Here is a 21257-nt window from a genome sequence, read left to right as displayed (position 1 = left end):
GTCACTTTAAATACTCAAGTAAAACTAGTAAAAGAAGCAGAAACATATAGTTCCTTTTTCAGTGGAACATAAGGCTTAGGGCCTGTGGGTATGCTTAGCATTATATACATGCCTGCACACACCCTTATTTTTCAAACATATATTTTATATGGCATATTGAACACCCTGGAGAAACTCACTCAGTACTCTCTGATCTCTAGCCCCTAACTGCGAGGTCTTTTCTATCTGCTGGGTAGAGGATGGATGCTGGCATCTGAAGGCGATTCCAAGCCTGGGCGCACAGTGCCTGGTGGCCTCTCCCTTAGAGCTGCACCGTGGCTGATTTTTCCCCTCACAGATGCAGTTCATGACTGAGTCAGGTAAACAGCAAGAATGTTAAATCGGCTGTCGCCAAAGGGCAGGCTTGGGTGGAATGAAGTGTAGAGCCAATAAGGACTAGAAAATTCATCATAGCCACCTTGTAAAACTAAGAAAAGGGTTTTATGATGGGTAAATTTTAAAATACCACTTTGAGATGGTGGATATAATTTTCCAGGTTGTAGGCACCCATTACTGGTTGCCACCCTGGCCCCCAAATCATTTCCAAGGAGGTACAGTTCTGGAGTTCTCCAGACCCCACATGACCACAACATCCCACTTCTACGCAGCTTCCTGTATCCCACAGAATTCTCCACTTCAGACCGGTTCTTCTTTAATCCCCAGTCTTGCCCTGTCCTGCCTCATTCCACAGAGGTCACCTTTTGTCCGGTTCTAGTATATTTCAGCTTGTTAGTCTAAAGGTGACAAGGCACCCGAATCCTCCCCAGCATCTTCCTCGGATCCTCCTACCCCAGCATCCTCCACGGATCCTCGAGTGCAGATGTTGCTGTTTCTGTTTCACCAACTGAGCTGTTTGTGACTAACTCTCCTTCTCCTTAGTTCTAGCTAGTAGTCAACTGATTAGGAAGACAGCTTCCCCGGGGGTGAGCGTAGTCCTTGGATTATGGTTTATGACCATAACCACCATGGGGTCCTCGTTCCCACTCAGCCTGTTGGTCACAAGATGGAAGGGGAAAGAGGTAGAATGGGTGACACAAAGCTTTGTACTTGGTCCATGACATGAGTGGAGACAGCTGTCCAGGAGAGAGAGTTCAGTGAATTGGCTCAATTTTATTCCAGAGTATAAGGAATATAGGATTGGGGAGCCTGGGGACAAACCCTAATTTGTGTCAAGTGGCACACACCTATCACAAGGCCTAGCATGTAGCAGTAGGGTCCTATAGCAGAGCTCCTAGACCAAGGATCTGTGCCAAGGGTCAAGCTAAAGAGGAATCATGCATCTGGTTTTAGAGACAGCTTTTGGATAAGATCAGTCCTCCAGGCCCAGCAACGTTCTCCAGATAGCAGGTAGAAGCAGGAAGTTCTGCTGGAGGGCAGGAGACCGAGTTATTAAGATAAGCTGCTAGACTAGGAGGAGGCTGTGACCTCTGACCAACCAGCAACATCTTCCAACAAGCCCCTGTCCCCCTGACTGACCTTCACCTCACCTTAAACTGACACCACCAGAAGGCGAAGGGTGGAATTGGGTGAAGATGGTGCACATCTATCCACAAGGACATGGAGATGAACCCAGTGCCTGAGAGAGGTCAAAGGCCAGGTCGACCGGTTTTCTCCATTCCCTCTTCTCCCTCCTTTTCTCTCAACAAGTGCATCTTCTAAAAAAACCATCCTGATATCATATTCTCCCCCAAAGACACGGCAGTATTCCATCCTCTGAGCACCCATAATGCCTAGGGAGATTCCTATCACAACAGCCACCACAAAGAGATTTTGTCTTTACTTCACTGTCTTCCCAGGGCTCCTTCATCTTCCTTTCCGATTACCAACAGTTACCATGATTTGTTCATGGCTAGTATAGAAAAAAAGAATGTTTTTTTTTCTCTTTTTGAAAGGTTCCACATTTTATTACAGAACCAACTAGCTAGCCATTGTGGGACAAATAAAAGCAAACAAAGACCCCAATTTAAACATGACCAAACTCTAGACATTAAAGTAAGAACTGTCCATTAGCTAGTGGAACTGTTTGGGAAGGATTAGGAGGTGTGGCCTTGTTGGAGGAGGTGTGTCACTGAGGGTGAGCTTTGAGGTTTTAAAGCCCATACCATTCCCAGTTATCTCTCTTCATCTCATAGGTGTGGATCAGAATATAACCTCTCAGCTACTGCTCCGGCACCGTGCCTGTCTACCTGTTCCATGCCCTCTACCATAATGGTCATAGTCTCTGACTATGTTGGCCCCAAATGAGTTCCTTCTCAGTAGGTTGCCTTGCTCACTGAGTCTTATCACTGCAGTAGAAAAATAACTACTAAGACAGACAGTTTTGCTCTTTTTTTTTCTTGTCAGGAATAACTTGATCCTGAAAGTCCTTTTTCGTAAGTTGGATCTAATGGGTTTTTTTTTAATTTTTATTTGACGTTGAACAGACAGGGCTAACACACCCAGCAACCCTAGTGAGTGTTGCTCACACTGGTCTCACTGGGGACAAGACCCTAAAAACACATCTCCAAAAATGCACCGTGCCTGGTTCTGGACTCACCGGTTATAGATGACACTCGTCCTCTGCCCTCCCCATGAGGAGGTAGGAAAGGAGGAAAAGTAGCATTTTGGTTTGCACACTGGTGACAATGTTGTGAGGGGTCTCCAGGCCCACTGGCCCCCATAGCACCCCTACTTCCCAGATAGCTCCTAGTACATCTTGCAAACCTAGTCATTCCATTCTGCTTGTAAAATGTGGAAGCCACAGGGGCTCCCAGGTGGCTTTCTTGTGAAAGACTGTCACTTCAGACCTGTTGCTGAAGATGGGTTTGTCACTCTTGGTACACCAACCAGATGTAGCAATGGAGGTCAGTGTCACTGGCAGGCCCAGAGCCCGCATAGTCCAAAATGACCATGCTACTGCCAATGCCATTGCCTTTCATGTTGACCACTGGGAAATGGTGCCACTCCCTGTATTAGGGATCCTTTCTGCTGGGACTGCCTGGTTCTGTAAGGACCAAGGTGTAGATAGGGTTTCCCGGGTCAAGGCCATCCCACGAGATGTACTGGGCCTGGGTTGGTGGGTATCAGCCCTTTGCCCAGTTCATCCACCTCCACTTGGTGCTGGAGTCACCATCTGCCTCCTGCAGGCTCAGCAGCTCAGCCCACTGGCTGATGCCAGTTGCCGTGGAGGTGGCAGAAGTGAAGGCACACACTGGTCCTGAGAGTCGTGGGAGAGGACGTGGTGAGAAGTCACGTCAGGTTGTGGTGCACGACGGTAGAAGAAAACGCTTCTTTTTCAAATAATATTTTTATTTATTCTTTCGGGATTCCATTCATGTGTACAGTCTATTTTGATCATATCCACTCCTCCAAAATGTTTCTTGAAGACATGAATAAATTAACTAATATTTTTAGAAGAAAGCAAATGAGGAGTAGAGTGTTTTGCTTGAAATCATGCGGTTGGTTGATACAGGACTTCTTCTGGAACCCAGGTCTTTAGGTTTACAACCCAGCACCGTCTGTACGTCTATGTCTGTGCCCATTGACGACAATGGTGGGTACAGCCAGAAGCAGCCAAGGTCGCAGATACCCAGATGGGCGCTGGGGAAAGCTTGAACAATGATGGGACTAAAGGTCCTACCACCTTGTCCCTTACTGACAAATGCCCTAGCAATTGTTTTAAAAAGGTCATTTTTGTGCCTGGTCATCCAGGCAAGGGTCAACTCCCCAGGATGCTTGACTTCAGTCTTGTACTCAGAGGAGGGAAACTGCACCTCGGCAGCTCAGGGAAAAACTAGAGCCTCTGCCCCAGAGTCCGAACAAGGGAAAGATCTCCCGTGTGAAGGAGGCAGTGAAGGTATAGATGTGTTCCTGGGTGACAGCGTTGACAAAGGTCACCCAGCCTACCTCGTAGTCAAGACACACCTGCACCTTTCGGGGCTGCTCCTCCAGGGCCAGCCTTGTGGGGAAGGAACCCAGCGCTGAGACAAATCCCCAAGCCAGTCTCACGGCCCAGACGCCTTCCTCCGGTCTCAGTCGCAGCTCTCCTTTCCGTCGGATGTCCTCTCTCACTACACCTACCGTGCAGCTGCCTCCGTGGACCAAGTCAACGTTCACCACCCAAGTGTGTCTCCCTCCCGTAAAGCCACGTTGGGCCAGGACGCAGGTGGCTCGGTCAAAACGCTGCGGAGTATCTGGTGAATTCTGCCATTTGTAGGAAAACCGAGCCCTCCGGTGATCTTCAGACAGGAGGAGCTTGGGGTGGGAAGTCTGGGGGTCTAGAGCAATATGAGCTGTGGAATGAAACAAGGAATAGGTATGTCAGCGGATGTGCTAGGTCTTACTAGGATGGCCTGAAAGCTTATTTGCTGTAGGAAGTCTTACAGCCAGCAGTTTCCCGCCCACTGGGGCGTGGCCTCTTATACTATATAGACTGATGTAGAGCTTGCGTTGGACCTCTTTTCCAGCAGCTCTTTCTGGTTGGTTGCTGGATTCGGTTTCTGTTCTCCACTCAAGCAGAGGATTCTGATTTGTGAGTTTACCCCTAAATAAATAACCATCTATTTCTCAATCCCAAGCTAGTGTGGAATTTAAGGGTTCTTCCACACTTACTTCCATCCCTGCCTGCTTGTGTTAAACCACCCATGTGTACCGGAGCACGGGCATCACCAAGAAACAGGTTAGACCTACAGACTAAAAAAGTCTGCATTCTAAAAAAATGCCAAGGGATTGCATGTACACGTTAAAGCGGGAAAAGTCAGTCGCAAACAGCACGCTGCCCTCGCTTGTCTGCCGTCCTCTAGAAAACTATACAGCTCATTTTGGTGAAAACAGGGGACTCCCTAATACACAACCTGCCTCACACATGGGCACCCTCACAACCTGCCTCCTCATGCACAGCCCCTTCACACTCACCTTACACACGGCCTCCCAGCTCCATCGTTTCCCTTAGGTACATACAACTTCTTTGTACAGAAGCACACTGATACTGACTCACAGACGCTTTTACATGTATCCTCTTCACAAACACTCCTGCCCTTTCTCTCTCTCAGCTCACATTCCCCCTCACATAACAACCAGCCTCGTACGGCCTTACTCACACGGCCAATCATACATCTGCATGCACAGAGCCACCGCCCCACACAGCCGCTCTCACCGCCTTGTAGTCAGCCTCCCCTCCAACACATTCTTCCCTCACACAGGCAGCCTCACATGCAGCCACCTTAACAGCCTCCTCACACACTGCTTCCCTTGCACACCCGAGGCCAGCCTCCCGCAGCTTCTACACACACTGACACTCTTGCGCACACACACACACACTCCCACACACACACCTCACACCCACAGTACTCCTTACACAAGCCTCACAGACAGCCTCTCCCCTCACACACAGCATCCCTTGCATCTAACTCCCACCGTGCACAGACTCTCATACACAGACTCCCTTACACGGTCACACACACACACACACGTGTCCACCATCACACACAGCAACTCCTATGCACAGCCTTCCCCTTCCGAGCAGCCTCCTTACCCACAGCCTCTCCTTTCACACAGCCCCCTTCCGATATGGCTACCTTCCCACACAACCACCCCAAACACAGACTCTCTCACGCACAGCCTCCTCACTAATAAATGCGCCTCCACACAATCATTTTTACACGCAGCCTGCCTTTATAAACAGCCTCTTCTACAGACCACCCTCACATACGTCTTCCTCAAGTCTCTTCTCACGTGGCTACCTTCGTACTCAGCCCCCCCTCTCACACAGCCTTCCTCACACTGTCTCCATGCACAGCCTCTCCCTTAGCTTCTCAGAAGCAGACATTTTCCTCCTGTCGATTCCACCCTGGAGTTTCTTCTCTGCTTTGGCTGAGGATGCCATGACTCATTTGCCCAGCCTTTCTTCCTCTTCACCCTGAGGTTATGCACTCTCTTTCAATCATTCTCAACTGGTGGACTCTGGCTGCCATTTTTTTGGAGCCCCCAATTCTTCCCTATATATAGCTATGTTGAATATTTCTAAACTGAAGAATTTTAGGCATGGTAGTGCATACTTTTAATCCCAGTACTCGGGAGGCAGATTCAGATGGATCTCTGTGAGTTCAAGGCCAGCCTGGTCTATACAGTGAGTGCCAGGACAGCCAAAGCTATATACTAAGAGCCTGTCTCAAAAACAAAAACAAACAAACAAAAATCCTAAATGGAGAAAACCTATCCATGCAGATTTATCTAAGGATTAGGGAGCCCCTCCCAACAGTTCCACAACTCTCCCGGGTCTTTGGCCGGCTGATAGCATTAAAGGGGTTCTTTCTGTTCATTCCTGTCTCTCTTGTAAGCTGCTCTGTTTCTCTAATTTAGAAACGGAGAGGGAGTGGAGGTTTCTGACAATTCTGAGAATGTGACTCTACCCAGTCAAAAGTTGCCCTCATCCAGAAAGCGCATCCCTGACAGACCATACTCATTTTTTTTTTATCTAATCATTCTGCCCACTGTACATGTTCCAATCTGGAGACCAGATTTACCAGGAATGTGTATGTGCCTGTCCTCACTTCATGGCCCTCCTAGGGACCTTATACAGCCATACCTCATTCATTTGCATACTAAACTGCACAAAAGCTCGAGTGCTTTATGTAGAATGGTGTAGTATTCACATATAAACTACACATACCCTCCCAAATACTTCAAATCATCTCTAGGCTGCTCATGTTACATAATACAATGTAAATGCTATGGCAATAGTTGTTATACTAAATTATTTAAGGAGTAATGGAAAGGGGGAAATCTCACCACATTTATTACAAAGCAGTGTTTTTCTATCTGGTGCTGAATGTGGAATCTGTGGACATGGGTGTGTATGTATGCTTACATATACAAGTCATTGTATATGTGTGTGTGATGTGTGTATAGTGTGTGTGTGTGAGTGTGTGTGTGTGTGTGTGTGTGAATGTCTATATAAGAATTTCAATGCACAGTGCAGGACCCAGAAGCTGCTTACCTGGCTCATAGTCCAACTCAAAGCAGAGTTTTTCTGTAAGGAGGAAATAATGACAAGATGAGATTTCATTAATCTCAAAGCTGCAGAACACTCAGAGATGAGGAAATGGAGGTTCGGGAAAGGGAAGGAGCAGAGAGAAGAATGGAAGTTGGAATTCTCTAAACACCTAAACCTCTTAGTGTACTTACTCTCATTTCAAATCCAGACACTCTGGGACAGACCTGCAGATATGCATTCTCACAAATTCTCAGGGATTACTGATATTCCTGGTCTGGAGCCCCAGGGGGAAGCCTGCTACTCTACCCCTGAGCAGACAGGGCTGTGTCTGCCTTGCCTACCTGTCTTCACAGACATCTACGGAAGGAAAAGATCAATGGGTTCACTTTGTTTTCTTCTACTTGGAAATAATGTTTGGGCTGGCCAAAAGTCGGCCTTTGGTTAGAGTAAGATTTCCTCTAGTCCTTGCAGGAAGCAGACTTTCAGGAATGTCCTCCTAGGGACATGTTTTGTGGGACATTTAGAAATAGGTGGCATTGTTCATGATGTCACAGTTCATGAGGAACAGAAAGCCACAACTCACATTTCTAACTTTCCTGGCTGGCTGCCATTAAGACTCCTTCCAGGAAAGGAATGGGGCTCGGTTCCTATAAGGGTGGCTCAGTTTAGTCAGCCAGACCAATAAAAAGAAGTGGGGGAAGGGCTGGGGATGTAGTTCAGTGGCTAGACCACTTGTCTGCATCCCCAGGCCCTGGGTTCAACTTTCAGTAGCAGAAAAACAAAACCAGCGGAAGGAAAGCAGAAGAGGAGGGGAGAGTCAGCTCCTGCAGTTTGACAAATGCTGTCACTAATTCGCACAGTTGGACTTCAAAGCACAATGCATTGCACGCACCACTGAGGACTTCTGACGATGGGGGGGGGGGGGCTGTTAATCGTTATCTCTCCTACTGCTGCGTGTCTGCTGGTCAGATTTGTTTAACAGGTTGATCCCAACCCCCAAATCTTCACCTATTATTTCTCTTCACTGGCACATAACCCTGAAAGTTAGATTTTTTTTTATGGGCCTTGGCAAATAAGAAAGGTAAGGTACTAAAGGAGATAAGCCATGCTAAAATACACAGCCGTTTGGCAGTGGACTCAGGAAGCCATTCCTCAGCCCAGGCTGTGTGCACAGCAGCATGCTATGGAGGCCTGGGGTCTCCTTACCCAGGAACGTCTTCATCTCCTGCTGCAGAGGAATGGCCTGTTGGGAGAAGTCCCGGATCCTCTGGCCCAGCTCTGGGGAGATAGCCTCGGGTTTCCGGCACTTTCTAGTTTCACATCTAGGGGCACAGAAACGGCAGGGTCTGGGAATTATTCTTTTAAAAAAAAAAAAAAAAAAAAAAAAAACCACTTAATTTTACGTGTGTGGGTATTTTGCCTGCATATATGTATGTGTGACGCATGCATGCAGTGTCCATGGAGACCAGAAGAGGGCATGAGAGCCACTGGAACTAGAGATGGGTGTGAACTGTTCTACAGGCTGAGTCCAGGATCTTTGCAAGAGCAGCATGTGCTCTTAGCCACCGAGCCATCTCTCTAGTCCCTAGAATTGTTGTTTTTTCAATGATGTCTCCAGGCTGCCATCTTCTTCTAACAAGGCCTGGAGCAGCAGCTTCCCAGTCTCTCAGATGAACCCCACTGCTACACGAGTGGGTAGATCTACAGCAGTACGTGAGAACACATAAGGGCATGTGTAGATTTACATGGCTGTGCACCCTTCATGTGAGAGCATAATTAATGTGCGTGGCAAGAACTAGGTGGGTGGAGCACGGGTGGCTATGCATGTGAAAAAAGAAATAGGCATTGAATCACCAACCTTATTAGAGTGCTTCTGATATCCTGGGAGGGAAGGAGGAAGGGAGGGAGAGAGCGCGAGGGAGAAAGAGAGGGAGAAATGGAGAGAGAGAGGGGGAGAGAGGGAGAAGAAGGAGAGAGGGGGGGAGAGAGGGAGAGAGAGGGAGAGAGAAAGAGGGAGGGTAGAGAGAGAGGGAGAGGGGGAGAGGGAGAGGGAGGGGAGAAAGAGAGGGAGAGGGGGAGAGGGAGAGGGAGGGGAGAGAGAGGGAGGGGAGAGGAAGAGAGAGGGAGAGGGGGGAGAGGGAAGGAGGGGAGAGAGAGGGGGAGGGAGGGGAGAGAGAGAGGGAGAGGGGGGAGAGGGAGGGGAGAGAGGGAGAAATGGAGAGAGGGGGGAGAGGGAGAAAGAGGGGGAGAGGGAGGAGAGGAAGAGGGAGGGGAGAGAGAGGGGGAGAGGGAAAGAGAGAGAGGGGGAGAGGGAGAGGGAGAAATGGAGAGAGGGGGGAGAGGGAGACAGATGGGGGAAAGGGAGACAGAGAAATAGAGGAAGAGAGAGGGGGAGAGAGAGAGAGAAAGAAGGAGCAGGAGGGAGAGAGAGAAAAAGGGAGAGAGAGATTCAGTTTCTGGCTTTTCTCTTCTACTTTTGTTATATCCACAAAAAAACCAAAATTCCATATTCCTAGCCTTGGACAAATCCATGGGGACCAGAAACCAGCACCTGACTCCTTCACTCCATGGCAGAGTTGGTGATACGACCCACTTCTAGCTATAGGCAAAAGCAAGCAAGTCCCACACCAAGGTCCCTCAGTTCCCAGCATCCAGTGCATCCCCTTGAATCATGCTGCTGCAATCCCCATAACTCTCCTCCATTTCAAGGAACGCAGCTCAGGAAAAACTTCCTGGCCAGGGAGGGGACATTCAAGTTATGAAAAACTTTGCTTTGGAAACCAGTTGTTTGCACGATGCTTTGTAGTTTTCAAGAGCAATTTCTACCTCATTTTACCGCTGGCGCCTCATTCCTTCCCGTTTTATGGATAACAAGAAAGGAGACCAAGGCCAGAGAGCACCGTGACCAGGGATTTCTTAGGGAAGCGTGGACTGTAATTTATCCCCCTGGCCGTGTTACACATCCCGTCTGGGGCGCAGAGACATGTATGTAGAGAGGGTACCAATCAGGCCATGATTCCAGAGACCCCGGTGGGGGGGAGGGCAGGGCCCCATCTCACTGTCAGGAGGCCCCTTGCTGGCCGCTTGTTCTTCTCCTCCAGCTCCTCAATCAGGATGCTGAACCGGCAGATCTCCCCTGTGGCCAGGGAATCAAACTCTTCCTGTTGCTTCAGGATATCCCCATCCAATCTCTCCAGCTGGGCTAAAAGGACACTCTGTTGTTCCTCTAGGACCCGACTCAGATGTGCAAACTGAGAAATCACCTGCTGTCTCTTGGTGGCCACCTGAGTCTGAGAAGGAAAGATGAGAGCCAAGGACACTTATGTCTCCCCACATCAGAATCTCCTCCTCTTCCCCATTCCCCTCCCCCACCAACCCCCAGTCCCTTTCCCACAGCAGCCCCTCATCTCCCTCCCTTCCTCTCCTTACACATACCCACTCCCCCAGACCCCCACTCCCGCCTGTTCCTCCACCCCATATGAATGCGGAGCTGCAGCTGGTGTTCTTCCTGCCTGACACCCCACTTCTCATTAGGCCCAGCATTGCCCCATTGTCATTACTGTGGTTTCTAAAAGGGTCTCAGAGACACCAGGGATGCCTGGCCTCTCGCTGTGCAGGAAGCACAACTGAGTACACACCACTAAACTGCTGGAGGCAGGATGACACTAATCCCTGCAGGTCAGTCAGAAGAAGAATCCTAATCTCCATTTCACAGGTGAGCAAGCTAAAATTAGAGCTGCTCAGGACGGAAGAGTTAACGTCTGAGTCAGAATTCAAACTCAAAACATCTCCAGGTCTGTCTGCTCAGTGGCCTCAGACTCCGGAGGAAGGGACAGGGCGGGGGAGGGTGGAGACCTACCAGGAGAACCTGTATTCTTTTGTTTTCCCTTGATTGGATTTCTTGAATCTCCTCTCTCTCTTTCCTTAGACCCATAAGACACTTCTGTATTTGTTCCTGGGGAGAAGGAGCATACAATACTTATATGATGGAGAAAGTAACCACAAAGGGATGTCACTACCTTCACTCTGTGGAAGTAAAATGCCCCAGAGATGAGTGTGAACCTCAACGCCTTGAGAGACTCGGGGTCTTCTTTTTTATTCTGATTTTGAGACTGGTTTCATGTCGCCCAGACTTACCTCAAACTCGGATCCTCCTTCCTCAGTTTTCCAAATGTTAGGATCATAGGTCAGCACCACCAAGCCTGGCCTTGAGTCTTGTTTCTCTTACTCTGTGCTTCAGCGATTCTGGCCAGGGTTTACCCCTTCAAAGGTCAATGACTTTGCTGACCCTCTGAGCCTTTCTTCAGGTGAAACAACTACCTTCGTTTGCATGCAGCAAGTATTATTACCTAGCAAGTATTACCTACAACCTGAGCTCTGTACGTTCTTTAGCTGAAACTGAAATTATGTCACCCAAAGGAAATACATGCAAATAACATCTTCCTCGTTTTTTTTTTTTTTAAACTAAAACCAGTAACCTAGAAAAGATCTGATATGAGAAGAGATCTGGATACAAAAATAATTGATGCAGTATTTTATAAGTTGTTCTAGTGTACAGTTAGGAATAGGCAAACACATAAATATCCACACGTGTGTTTAAGAATACCGACAGATTTTCTGGAATTTTGATTTGTAGGCTGGTTTTGTTTGCTTTATGTTTAAAAACCACTTATGGGGACTGGAGAGATGGCTCAGAGGTTAAGAGCACTGCCTGCTCTTCCAGAGGTCCTGAGTTCAATTCCCAGCAACCACATGGTGGCTCACAACCATCTGTAATGAGATCTGGTGCCCTCTTCTGGCCTGCAGGCATACATGCAGGCACAACACCGTATACATAATAAAGAAACCTTTAAAAAAATAAAAACCACTTATGAGTGAGTACATATGATAATTGTCTTTCTGGGTCTGTGTTACCTCACTCAATATGGTGTTTTCTAGATCCATCCATTTGCCTGCAAATTTCAAGATGTCATTATAATCCCAGGGAACTTAAACAACAATGAGGACCCTAAAAGAGACATTCATGGATCTAATCTACATGGGAAGTAGAAAAAGACAAGATCTCCTGAGTAAATTGGAAGCATGGAGATCATGGGAGAGAGGAAGGGAGCCGAGAAAAATGTAAAGTTCAATAAAATCAACATTTAAAAAAAATTAAAAAGAATACCGACAGAAAAGCTGGGAATCTAGCTCAGTCATCTGAGTGCTTGCTTTGCATGCAAGAAGCCCTGGGTTCAATTCCCAAAACTGCAGAAAATGATATAATCATAAATGCCTGCATAAAATGCCTATAACCCCAGTGTTCAGGGGATAAAGGCAGGAGAATCAGAAAGTCAAAGTCATACTAGGCAATATAATTAGTCTGAGGCAAGCCTACATTAAGACCTGGCTGAGAGAGAGAGAGAAAATACATAGAGAAACCTCACTATCAAAAGATCATTAACAAATGCTATAACATACGTTTAAACACGCGTTTGTAACAAAATACAGTACCTAAATAAAAGTACCTAAAACCAGCAATATACTCTGAACAATAAAAACATGTGCCACATATATTCATATATTCACCCAACTAGCTTATTCACAACAGGAATTCATGACACAACATTCTTCATGCTTCAAATATACCACACTCAGACCACTCCACACACAAGGCGTTCACTCTTGGAACTATACAAACATCGCCATTCCCTAAAACACAAACCTCAAGCACACCTAACTGATACAGGACACACACTTTGATGGTTCATTCGTTCAGAAAGGATTTACTGAGCTCCTGCTATATATGGTCCACAAGGAAACAACATAGAACTTGCTCTTAATCACAAACCTGTGTTTTTCTGTGCTTGAGTCTGTTGCCTGGAAGATCAGATAAGTACAGAGAAAGAATTTGGAGTTAGGACACCCCTTCCAAAATCCACAAGGCCTTTCTACTTCCCTTGGTCCAATCCACTCCCACAAGGGTCCCCCAGAGCCCTTTCCTACCCTGCAGGGATCCTCTCCTACCCTGTAGGGACCTGCAGCATCCTCCAGGAAGCGCACGGTGTGAGCCCTGTGCTGTCCGGCCTCACGGCACACCACACACAACTGTGCCTCATCCTCCTCGCAGAAGAAGTAGACTTTCTCGCCGTGTTCCGGACAGGCATCCTCCACCTCCGGACCTTGCGTGGATGCCAGCTGAAGGCGTTCGATGTTCTCCACCACGTTGGCCAGCTGCCAGTTGGGCCGGAAGCTCCCTGGTCGGAAAGGCTCTTTGCAGAGCGGGCAGCTGAGGGACTCCTCCGATTCCGGGCCTGGGATTTCACAGTAGCGAGTGAGACAGCCACGACAGAAGTTGTGGCCACAGTCGATGGTAACTGGCTCCCTTAGGGTGCCTTGGCAGATAGGGCAGTTGACCTCATCTGCCAGGCTAGTCACAGAAGGAGCTGAGGCCATGTCAATCCTGCTGGGCCTTCTGCTTCCCGAAAGTCACCATCTCTGCTTCGTGGGAAGAATACACTCCACATGCACACCATGCCTGAACACAGACACAGTCACACACACTTGGATAAGGGGCCCAATTGCATCTCTGGCACCAGGAGTCCCTTGTCTTGTTCTCCCAGGAGCAGACACACTTCTGCCAACAGCAGAATGACGAAATAGCCGAAGGGGGTGACCCAGGAGCTCACAGCATCATCTAGAGACGCTGGAGTATCTCTGGACCAGTACCCATAGCTTAGGGCTCACCGACCCTTTCTGTCCGCCTGGAGCTGCCCACAGGAAGATGAGAGTGTTTAGTCTCTCAGCAGTCCGCTGTTAAAAGAGATCTATCTTTGGGAAAGGGAGGAGCCTGGCTCACAGAAGACCGCTGCCTCCCCAGCTCTGCAACACCTGTCTCCAGAGAGATTGGCGGTATCAGCCAGCACAACGCCTGAGAGTCAGTGGACAGGGCATGTGGGGACTCAGATAAGGCTCTTGAGCTGGGGTGTGTACAACACAGAGGCAACCGTGGTGATGCCTCCATAGGCCCATGACAGACTTTTAAAGAGGGCTGGGAAAAATGCATGAAGAAGGAAAAATGGAGTCACAGCCAGCACTTTTTTTTTTAGCATGACTACACATCTCCCAGTGATAGAAGCACTTTAAACAATTTATTTATTTCCCATCTGCTCCATCACATCCTGCTGTTTGCACCTCCACTTTGCAAGCTCCACCAGGCTACCTCACATCATTCAAGGTGAACAAACAGAGCACAAGTGACTGTGACTATCTGCAAGTCAAAGTTATGAGTCTTCCAGGCAATGCAGTCTACCAGAAACACAAAGCACACTGGGCATGGTGGTGCATGCCTGTGATCTCAGCTCACGGTTTGGAGAGATGGTAGAATCAGGAGTTCAAGACCAGACTCTACTTACATAGTATTGGCCTGAGCCACATGAAATGTGTCTTGGGAAAAAGAAAAACAGAATTCAGTGGAAGCCACATGTTGTATACATGCGATGTAAAATTTTCTAGCTGCCAATATGAGCTGAGTCACGGTGGAATAGAATTATAAAGCGACATCATTGGGACAACTTGATAAATTTTTTTTAATTATCTGGTTATTATTAATGTGTGGGTGTTTGTGTGTATGTGTTTGTGCGTGTGTGGTGGGGTGTGTATGTGTGTAGTGGTGTGTTTGTGTGTATGTGTGTGTGTCTGTGTGTATGTGTGTGGGGTGTGTGTGTGTTTATGTGTGGTAGGGTGTGTATGTATGTGTAGTGGTGTGATTGTGTGTATGTGTGTGTGGAGGGGTGTTTGTGTGTGGTGGGGTGTGTGTGTGTGTAGTGGTGTGTTTGTGGGGGGGGGCTGGTTTCCCAGCAGGAATATGGAGTGTGAAGGGCAGCTTTGTGAAGTCAGTTCTCTCCTTCAATCATGTGGGTTCTGGGAAAAGAGCTCAGGTCCTCAGCAGCAGGTGCCTTTATCCATTAAATTTATCCATCGGTAAACTTAACACTGATTGCTGTTAAAATTCTTAGTGACATTGTGATTGGGTGGAGGAATTTCTTATTCTGAAGAGATATATATGTTGCATTTGTGGAAGAGAAAGCAGGTGATCTAATCGTTACCTGCAGAGGACATAGTTGAAAAGAACAACATGTATTTGTGCTAATATTCCTTCACAGTACCAATAAGTTTGGATTCTTCTCATAATAAAGGTCAAGAAAAATGTAAAAAAGAAAAGAAAGATAAAAATAAATGTCAATAGTATATTTAAGTTGCTCTAATGTTTCCAAAATATTATTTGAACACAGTCAATATAAAATACTAGCAAACTTGCACATTTCTCTGTATTTATGTGAAGTCTTTTATACACACAGCACACCTCAGCCAAGGCTGACCACGTACCACTGCTCAACCAGAAAGGGCAGACAGTTGTGGAGGGGTGTGCGGCTGGGGAGTAGGTAGGGCAGACAGTTGTTGAGGGGTGTGCGGCTGGGGGAATAGGTAAGGCAGACATTTGTCCCAATGGGTTGTTATTAAACTGGATGTAGTTCTGGAGTAATTGCTTAGAGGAAGTATGTATATTGCTGGAGCTGGAAAGATGACTGAAGGATTAAGAATTTGCTGCTCTTGCCGAGGACTCAGGCTGGGTTCTCAGCATCTCAGGATCACAACCATGTGTAACCCCAGTTCCAGGGCATCCGACGCCCTCTTCTGGCCTTTTAGGCACTGCACACAGTGGTGCACAGACATAAAGGCAGACAAAACAATCATACACTTAAGAATTAAAAATAAGGGGGCTGGAGAGATGGCTCAGTGGTTAAGAGCATTGCCTGCTCTTCCAAAGGTCATGAGTTCAATTCCCAGCAACCACATGGTGGCTCACAACCATCTGTAACGAGGTCTGCTGCCCTCTTCTGGTCTGCAGACATACACACAGATAGAATATTGTATACATAATAAATAAATAAATAAATATTTAAAAAAAAAGAATTAAAAATAAAAAATAAATGAAAATTAGTAAAAATTTAAAATCGAAGGGCTGGAAAGATGGCTCAGTTATTAAGAGTAGTTGCACTTTCAAGTGGGATGTGAATAACTCACAACTGCCTAGAAATTGAACTTCAGGGGATCCATCTGAGAGAACCTGCACATGTGGCACACTCCAACACACACACACACACACACACACACACACATAAACCTTTTTATTTAAAAAAAAAAAACTAAAAATGAAATCCAGTATCACCCAGGCTCTAGGTGGTGCTCTGCATCTGTGTTAGCAGTGCAGGAAAGACGGCACCAGCAGGGGAGGCAGAGAGGCAGACGAGGAAAGGAAGGGCCCGGGAGAGAAAGGTCCTGTGGGTCTGCAGTTCGAAGTCACTCTCAACACCACGGGCTGGACTTTGATGCTACCATAGGCCTCCTAGAGCGAAATTTATGGCTCTCACCTGCTCAGCGTGACAGGAAGCGGCTCCTCCCCAACGGCCCCACCCCTCTGTGGCCAAGCTATTCCAGGAAATCCCATTTCCAAGTGACCTCATGGTGCAATACGCTGCTCCCCACCCCAGGGACAGAAGGCAACAGGAGTGGAGAGCTAGGTCTCCTGCCTGCCACTGGGAAACGCTGGGTAGTCAAGACGTCCTGGAGTTTGGACCTGCTTAGCTGCTGGGTGGTGGCCCAGGGTTCTGGGCGTGCCAGAGGCAGACAGGTAACTTTGCTGAGCTGACATTCCTGCCTTTCGATCAGCCTCGGATTCCTTTGCCTCTGTGATAGTGACGCACTTACAAGTGACTCAGTTTCAGGGAAAGGAAATTGGAGTGGACAGAAGCTGAAGACTGTGAACGGGTAGGGAAAGGCACGGTGATGCCCTCGACCAGGTCCCTGCGGGGACTCCAGCACGTAGTCTGTCCTGCCTGCTCCCGGCCCCTGAAGGATGCGGTGACCATAGCATGCGGACACTCTGTCTGCCTACCTTGCCTCCCGCGCACCCCGATGGGGGCCCAGCTACTGTGCCCGCTCTGTCAGGATGAAGAAGAGGAGCAAACACAGGCCGCAGTGACTCCAGTGCCCCTGGGTGCCCTAGGCGAGACCTGCTGCGAGGAGCACGGAGAGAAAATCTATTTCTTCTGCGAGACCGACGCGGAGCTGCTCTGCGTGTTCTGCCGGGAGAGCCCCGCCCACCAGGCGCACACCGTGGGGTTCCTGGACGAAGCCATCCAACCCTACAGGGTAAGGAACTCAGCTGCTGCTTCCAGGCAGGCAGGATGGGGACCTGCCTGCCGAGGGTGGGTGAAGGAAAAGGGATGGAGATTTGCTGTCCAAAGACAACGCTCAGCCCTCTTCTTCGCTCCTGTCTCCCTGCTGGCACAGACACTACACACTTTTCCATCTTCATAGTGCCACCCGGTCCTATTCCTGACCTAGATCACCATCTAGGTCAAGGATTCGAATCTCTGCGCCTCAGTGGTGCGTCCACAACACAGCACACGGTATTTGCCAGTTGGATTTTTTCACGGATCCGCTTTCCCTATGCTTTCCTCTCTCTGACAGGATCGTCTCAGAAGTCGGTTAGAAGCTCTGAGGACGGAGCGGGACAAGATAGAGGACAGGAAATGTGAGGAAGATCAGAAGCTCCGAGAGCTCCTGGTAAAGAGCTCAAATTCACTACTTAGCTGATACTGCTGTTTCCACCTCCCAGGTGCTGGGATTCCAATCATGTGTCACCGTACCCTGTTTATGACTAATGGATATCTAGCCGAGGGGGCTGTGCATGCTAGGCACCAACTAAATTACATCCTCAGGCTGCTCCCTTGGGAGTTTCCTTCAAAGACTAGGGAAGTCTGTTACTGGACTTAGAAGAACTTCAGCATTTTCTAATTCATTTTCCTGCAGCCTCACAAAGGCATCTGGTGTCTCAGGACAGGGAGGCTGGAGGTGGTTCTGATGTTTTTGAAGCCAAGAAATATGTTATTCTTCTCATATACAGGGGAAACCTGAGCCTAACACCATGTGGCAAAGTCCAAATTCATGATGAAATGGACTAGAACTTAGGTCTCTTGACCTGTGTCCATGGCTCTCCTGGCCCAGCGTATCCACTGGAAACATCACCTTCACCTGGGACGCCTATGGGGGTATCCATCAGTGTCTAGGTTCAGGTCCTGAGGACAGAAGATGAATTAAGCAGCTAGATTTTGCTGATTCTCACCAATTCCTTCATGGTGCAGTTATCGAGAGGAAAATACGCACTAGGTATTTCTGATACTTTGACCAAAGAGGCAGAGTGTTGAGATAGAAAGCTCTCTCCAGCATCTCTCAAATTCCATCAAAACATGCTTCATAGATGGTAACTGATCACAATTCCCTTTTGCCTTAATCTTTCTCTATGAGATTACTGTTGTTGGGTTGGATATATAGCTCAGTATGAAGACTGATTGCCTAGAATCATGGAGCCCTAGGTTCAATCCCTGTATTGAATAAAATGGCAGTTCTGATGTGATTCTAGCACTTGGGTGGTAGAAGTAGGAGGGTCAGAAGCTCAAAGTCATCCTTGACTACATGATGAATTGAGTTTGAGGCCAGCCTAGGCTACATGAGACATGGACATATATCTCAAGAAAAGAAAGATGTCCTAATACATGAACTGGCTTTGTGGGTGCTTAGCCTGTTTAGACGCTCACCTTCCTGGACATAGATAGAAGACCTTCGTCTTCCCGCAGGGCAGAGAATTTGGACTGCTCTTCAGTATCGAGAGGGAGGGGGAATGGTGTGGGGGGAGGAGAAGAGGAGTGGGGATAGGGGGAGGGGATTGGGGGGAGGGGGCAATATTTGGGAGGAGGGGAGGGAAATGGGAAATGGGGAGGTGGAAATTTTAATTAAAAAAGAATAAAAAAAAAGAAAGAAAAGAAAGATGTTAGTACAGTTACTCCATATGAGTCTAAAGAAGATGTGGTAAGTGTGCTGTTTGGTTTTTTGTTAACTTGACACAAACTAGGGTCATTGAGGAAGAGGGAACCCTTCCTACGTGAGGAACTGAGGGGAAAAGAAAGCAGTTGAGAAAATGCTTCCATCGCACTGGCTGTATGCGGCAAGTCTATGGGGCATCTTCTTAATGAAATATTTGATGTTGGAAGGTTCAGCCTACACAGGAACAGGTGGTGCTGGTTAGACAGAAGGCTGAGCATGTCAAGGAGAACAAACCAGTAGGCAGCGTTTCTTCACAGCCTGCTTCTAGGTTCTTGTTTGAGTTCCTGCCCTGAGTTCCCTCAGTGATGGAATGTGATGTGGAAGTATAAGATGAAATAAACCCTTTCCTTTTCTTTTAATCTAGCTTTTGTTGTGTTTTATCATAGTAACAGAAAAAAACTAAAAAGGATTTTTTTTTTTAAGTCTAGTGTGGCTCTAAGAGTTTAATATGACTTTACAATCCCTGGCTAAGACAACAGCACAGCTCTTATCACCAGCAAGTTCAACTTGAGACCTATCGCTTCCTACCATTGTTATTATTTGAAGAAATGTGTCTTGAAACTGCTTATTCCTTATTTCTCCTAATAAGTGCACAGATGATCCTTCTGGAGGCCAGTTCTGAGTCCCTCCTCATATCCTCACAGACGCAGATTGAAAGCAAGAAGCAACAGGTAGAAGCCACATTTGAAAGGCTGAAGCAGGAGCTTGGGGACCAGAGGCACCTCCTGATGACCAGGCTGGAGGGGCTAGAACAGCAGATCTGGAAGGAGAGGGACGAGTACATCACAAAGGTCTCTCAGGAGGTCCACCGCCTGGGTGCCCAGGTTGAGGAGCTAGAGGAGAAGTGTCAGCGACCAGCAAGTGAGCTTCTGCAAGTGAGAGACGCTCCACCATCTTACCACCCTGTGGGACAGCAGAGGGTTCCACAAGAAGGGTGGTACTGTCTGCAACTGGGAGGTGATGGAGAAAGGCAGGAAAGGGAAATGGGGATTATCTCACTGAGAAGGGCTGGGGGAGGGTGTGCTTTCTATGGCCCAAAAGACTGGAAATTTCCCAAGGCATGCATGAGGACCTTGTAAAGATGACCAGGATCGGACTATCTTGAGTTTAGTGTCAGCTCTTCCAACTATGTCACTTGGGTGAGTCTCTTTGCTTCTCTAAGCAGGGGGTGATAACAGCATCCACGAATGGAGTTGTAAACCATGTAAGAAATAACCCATGTGTGGTGCTCAGCACAGTGCCCAGCACGCAGGAAGAGCTCCATCAATGCCTTTCGTTCCAACCTGGAATTGAGGCTGGTCTCTGCTATCCCTTAATCACGGGAGGCAGCACCCATTTGAGGATGCAGCTGGAGCAGAGCAGTCAGAGCAAAGGAACTGGGTGCAGAGTCTACACTAGTCAGGAAATATCAAGAGAGGAGTGAAATGCATAGCAGGTAATGAAGGGGCTCCAGCACTCTGGGTAGGAACTTTCAGCCGATGTTAAGACAGAAGGACCTAGCATCCCCAACGGGAAAGGCCATGTGGAAACTAACTGCATATTTTGTGTTTCTTTGGTAGGATGTCAGACTCAACCAGAGCAGGTAAGGCCCTCTCTAATCCTGCCTTCTTTATACGCATCCTGAAGACACTGCAATCCATCTGTTCCCTTGTGGATGGCTACCCAGAAACACACTGTGGCCACTTGACCTCCACTAACAGCTCAAAATCAGTAAACAGATGGGGTGAAACTAGGCCTGTAGCTCATGCCTTTAATCCCAGCGCTTGGGAAGCCAAGGTGGAGGGATCATTATGAGTTTGAGGCAAGCCTGGGTTACAGAGACCCTATCTCAAAGTAACGAAATAAGTTGATATGTTGGTTTTTGAGACATACTTTCCCCCCTCAAAGCAGTTATATATAAAAACCATGGCTTTAGAATGATCCAGATTTTTTAAAAAATTACTTGCATTCTATGTGTAGGGGCATTGTCTACAAATACGCCTGTTGCATTCTATGTGTAGGGGCATTTTGTCTGCAAATACGTCTGCATACCATATATGTGTCTGGTGCCAGAGGAAATGAGAGGAGGCTGGCAGATCCCCTAAAACTAGAATTGTTGTGAGCCACCCTGTAGATGCTGGGCACCAAACTCAGCTGTTTGGCATGTCCAGCTCCAAGAAGTTAACATTAATCCATGAGATTACTGATGTTTTAGCACCTAAGGCCATTGGAAAGTGTCTCCAAATGTGCTTCTCAAAGAATGTTAGAACCGAGTCGAGAAGGACGCAGTGAGTCTTAAACAATGTGATGTGGAGCTGAGGGGAGAGTGGCTAAGTCA

General features: G+C 47.7%; 2 protein-coding genes across 2 annotated transcripts in view; one reads left to right on the top strand and one right to left on the bottom strand.

The window, feature by feature from the left end:
- Positions 1–3344: 3344 nt before the first annotated feature.
- Positions 3345–13448, bottom strand: Trim10 (tripartite motif containing 10). The gene is made up of 7 exons (XM_057751585.1): positions 13019–13448; positions 10872–10967; positions 10072–10302; positions 8871–8893; positions 8219–8334; positions 7016–7048; positions 3345–4310 (listed from the first exon to the last, which is right to left on the bottom strand). The coding sequence occupies exons 1-7, from the start codon at positions 13445–13447 to the stop codon at positions 3772–3774; spliced, it is 1467 nt and encodes a 488-aa protein (XP_057607568.1). The 5' UTR covers position 13448; the 3' UTR covers positions 3345–3771.
- Positions 13449–16840: 3392 nt separating this feature from the next.
- Positions 16841–21257, top strand: part of Trim39 (tripartite motif containing 39) — a 95416-nt gene continuing 90999 nt past the window's right edge. The window contains exons 1-4 of the mRNA XM_057794385.1: positions 16841–17206; positions 17528–17623; positions 19585–19815; positions 20500–20522. Of these exons, the coding sequence (XP_057650368.1) occupies positions 16841–17206; positions 17528–17623; positions 19585–19815; positions 20500–20522 (716 nt within the window). The remainder of the gene's footprint in view (positions 17207–17527; positions 17624–19584; positions 19816–20499; positions 20523–21257) is intronic.

This window comes from Chionomys nivalis, chromosome 19, assembly GCF_950005125.1.
Source record: "Chionomys nivalis chromosome 19, mChiNiv1.1, whole genome shotgun sequence".
Lineage (NCBI taxonomy): Eukaryota > Metazoa > Chordata > Mammalia > Rodentia > Cricetidae > Chionomys > Chionomys nivalis.
Note: the sequence above shows the minus strand (reverse complement) of the source record. Positions and strands in the feature narration are given on the sequence as shown.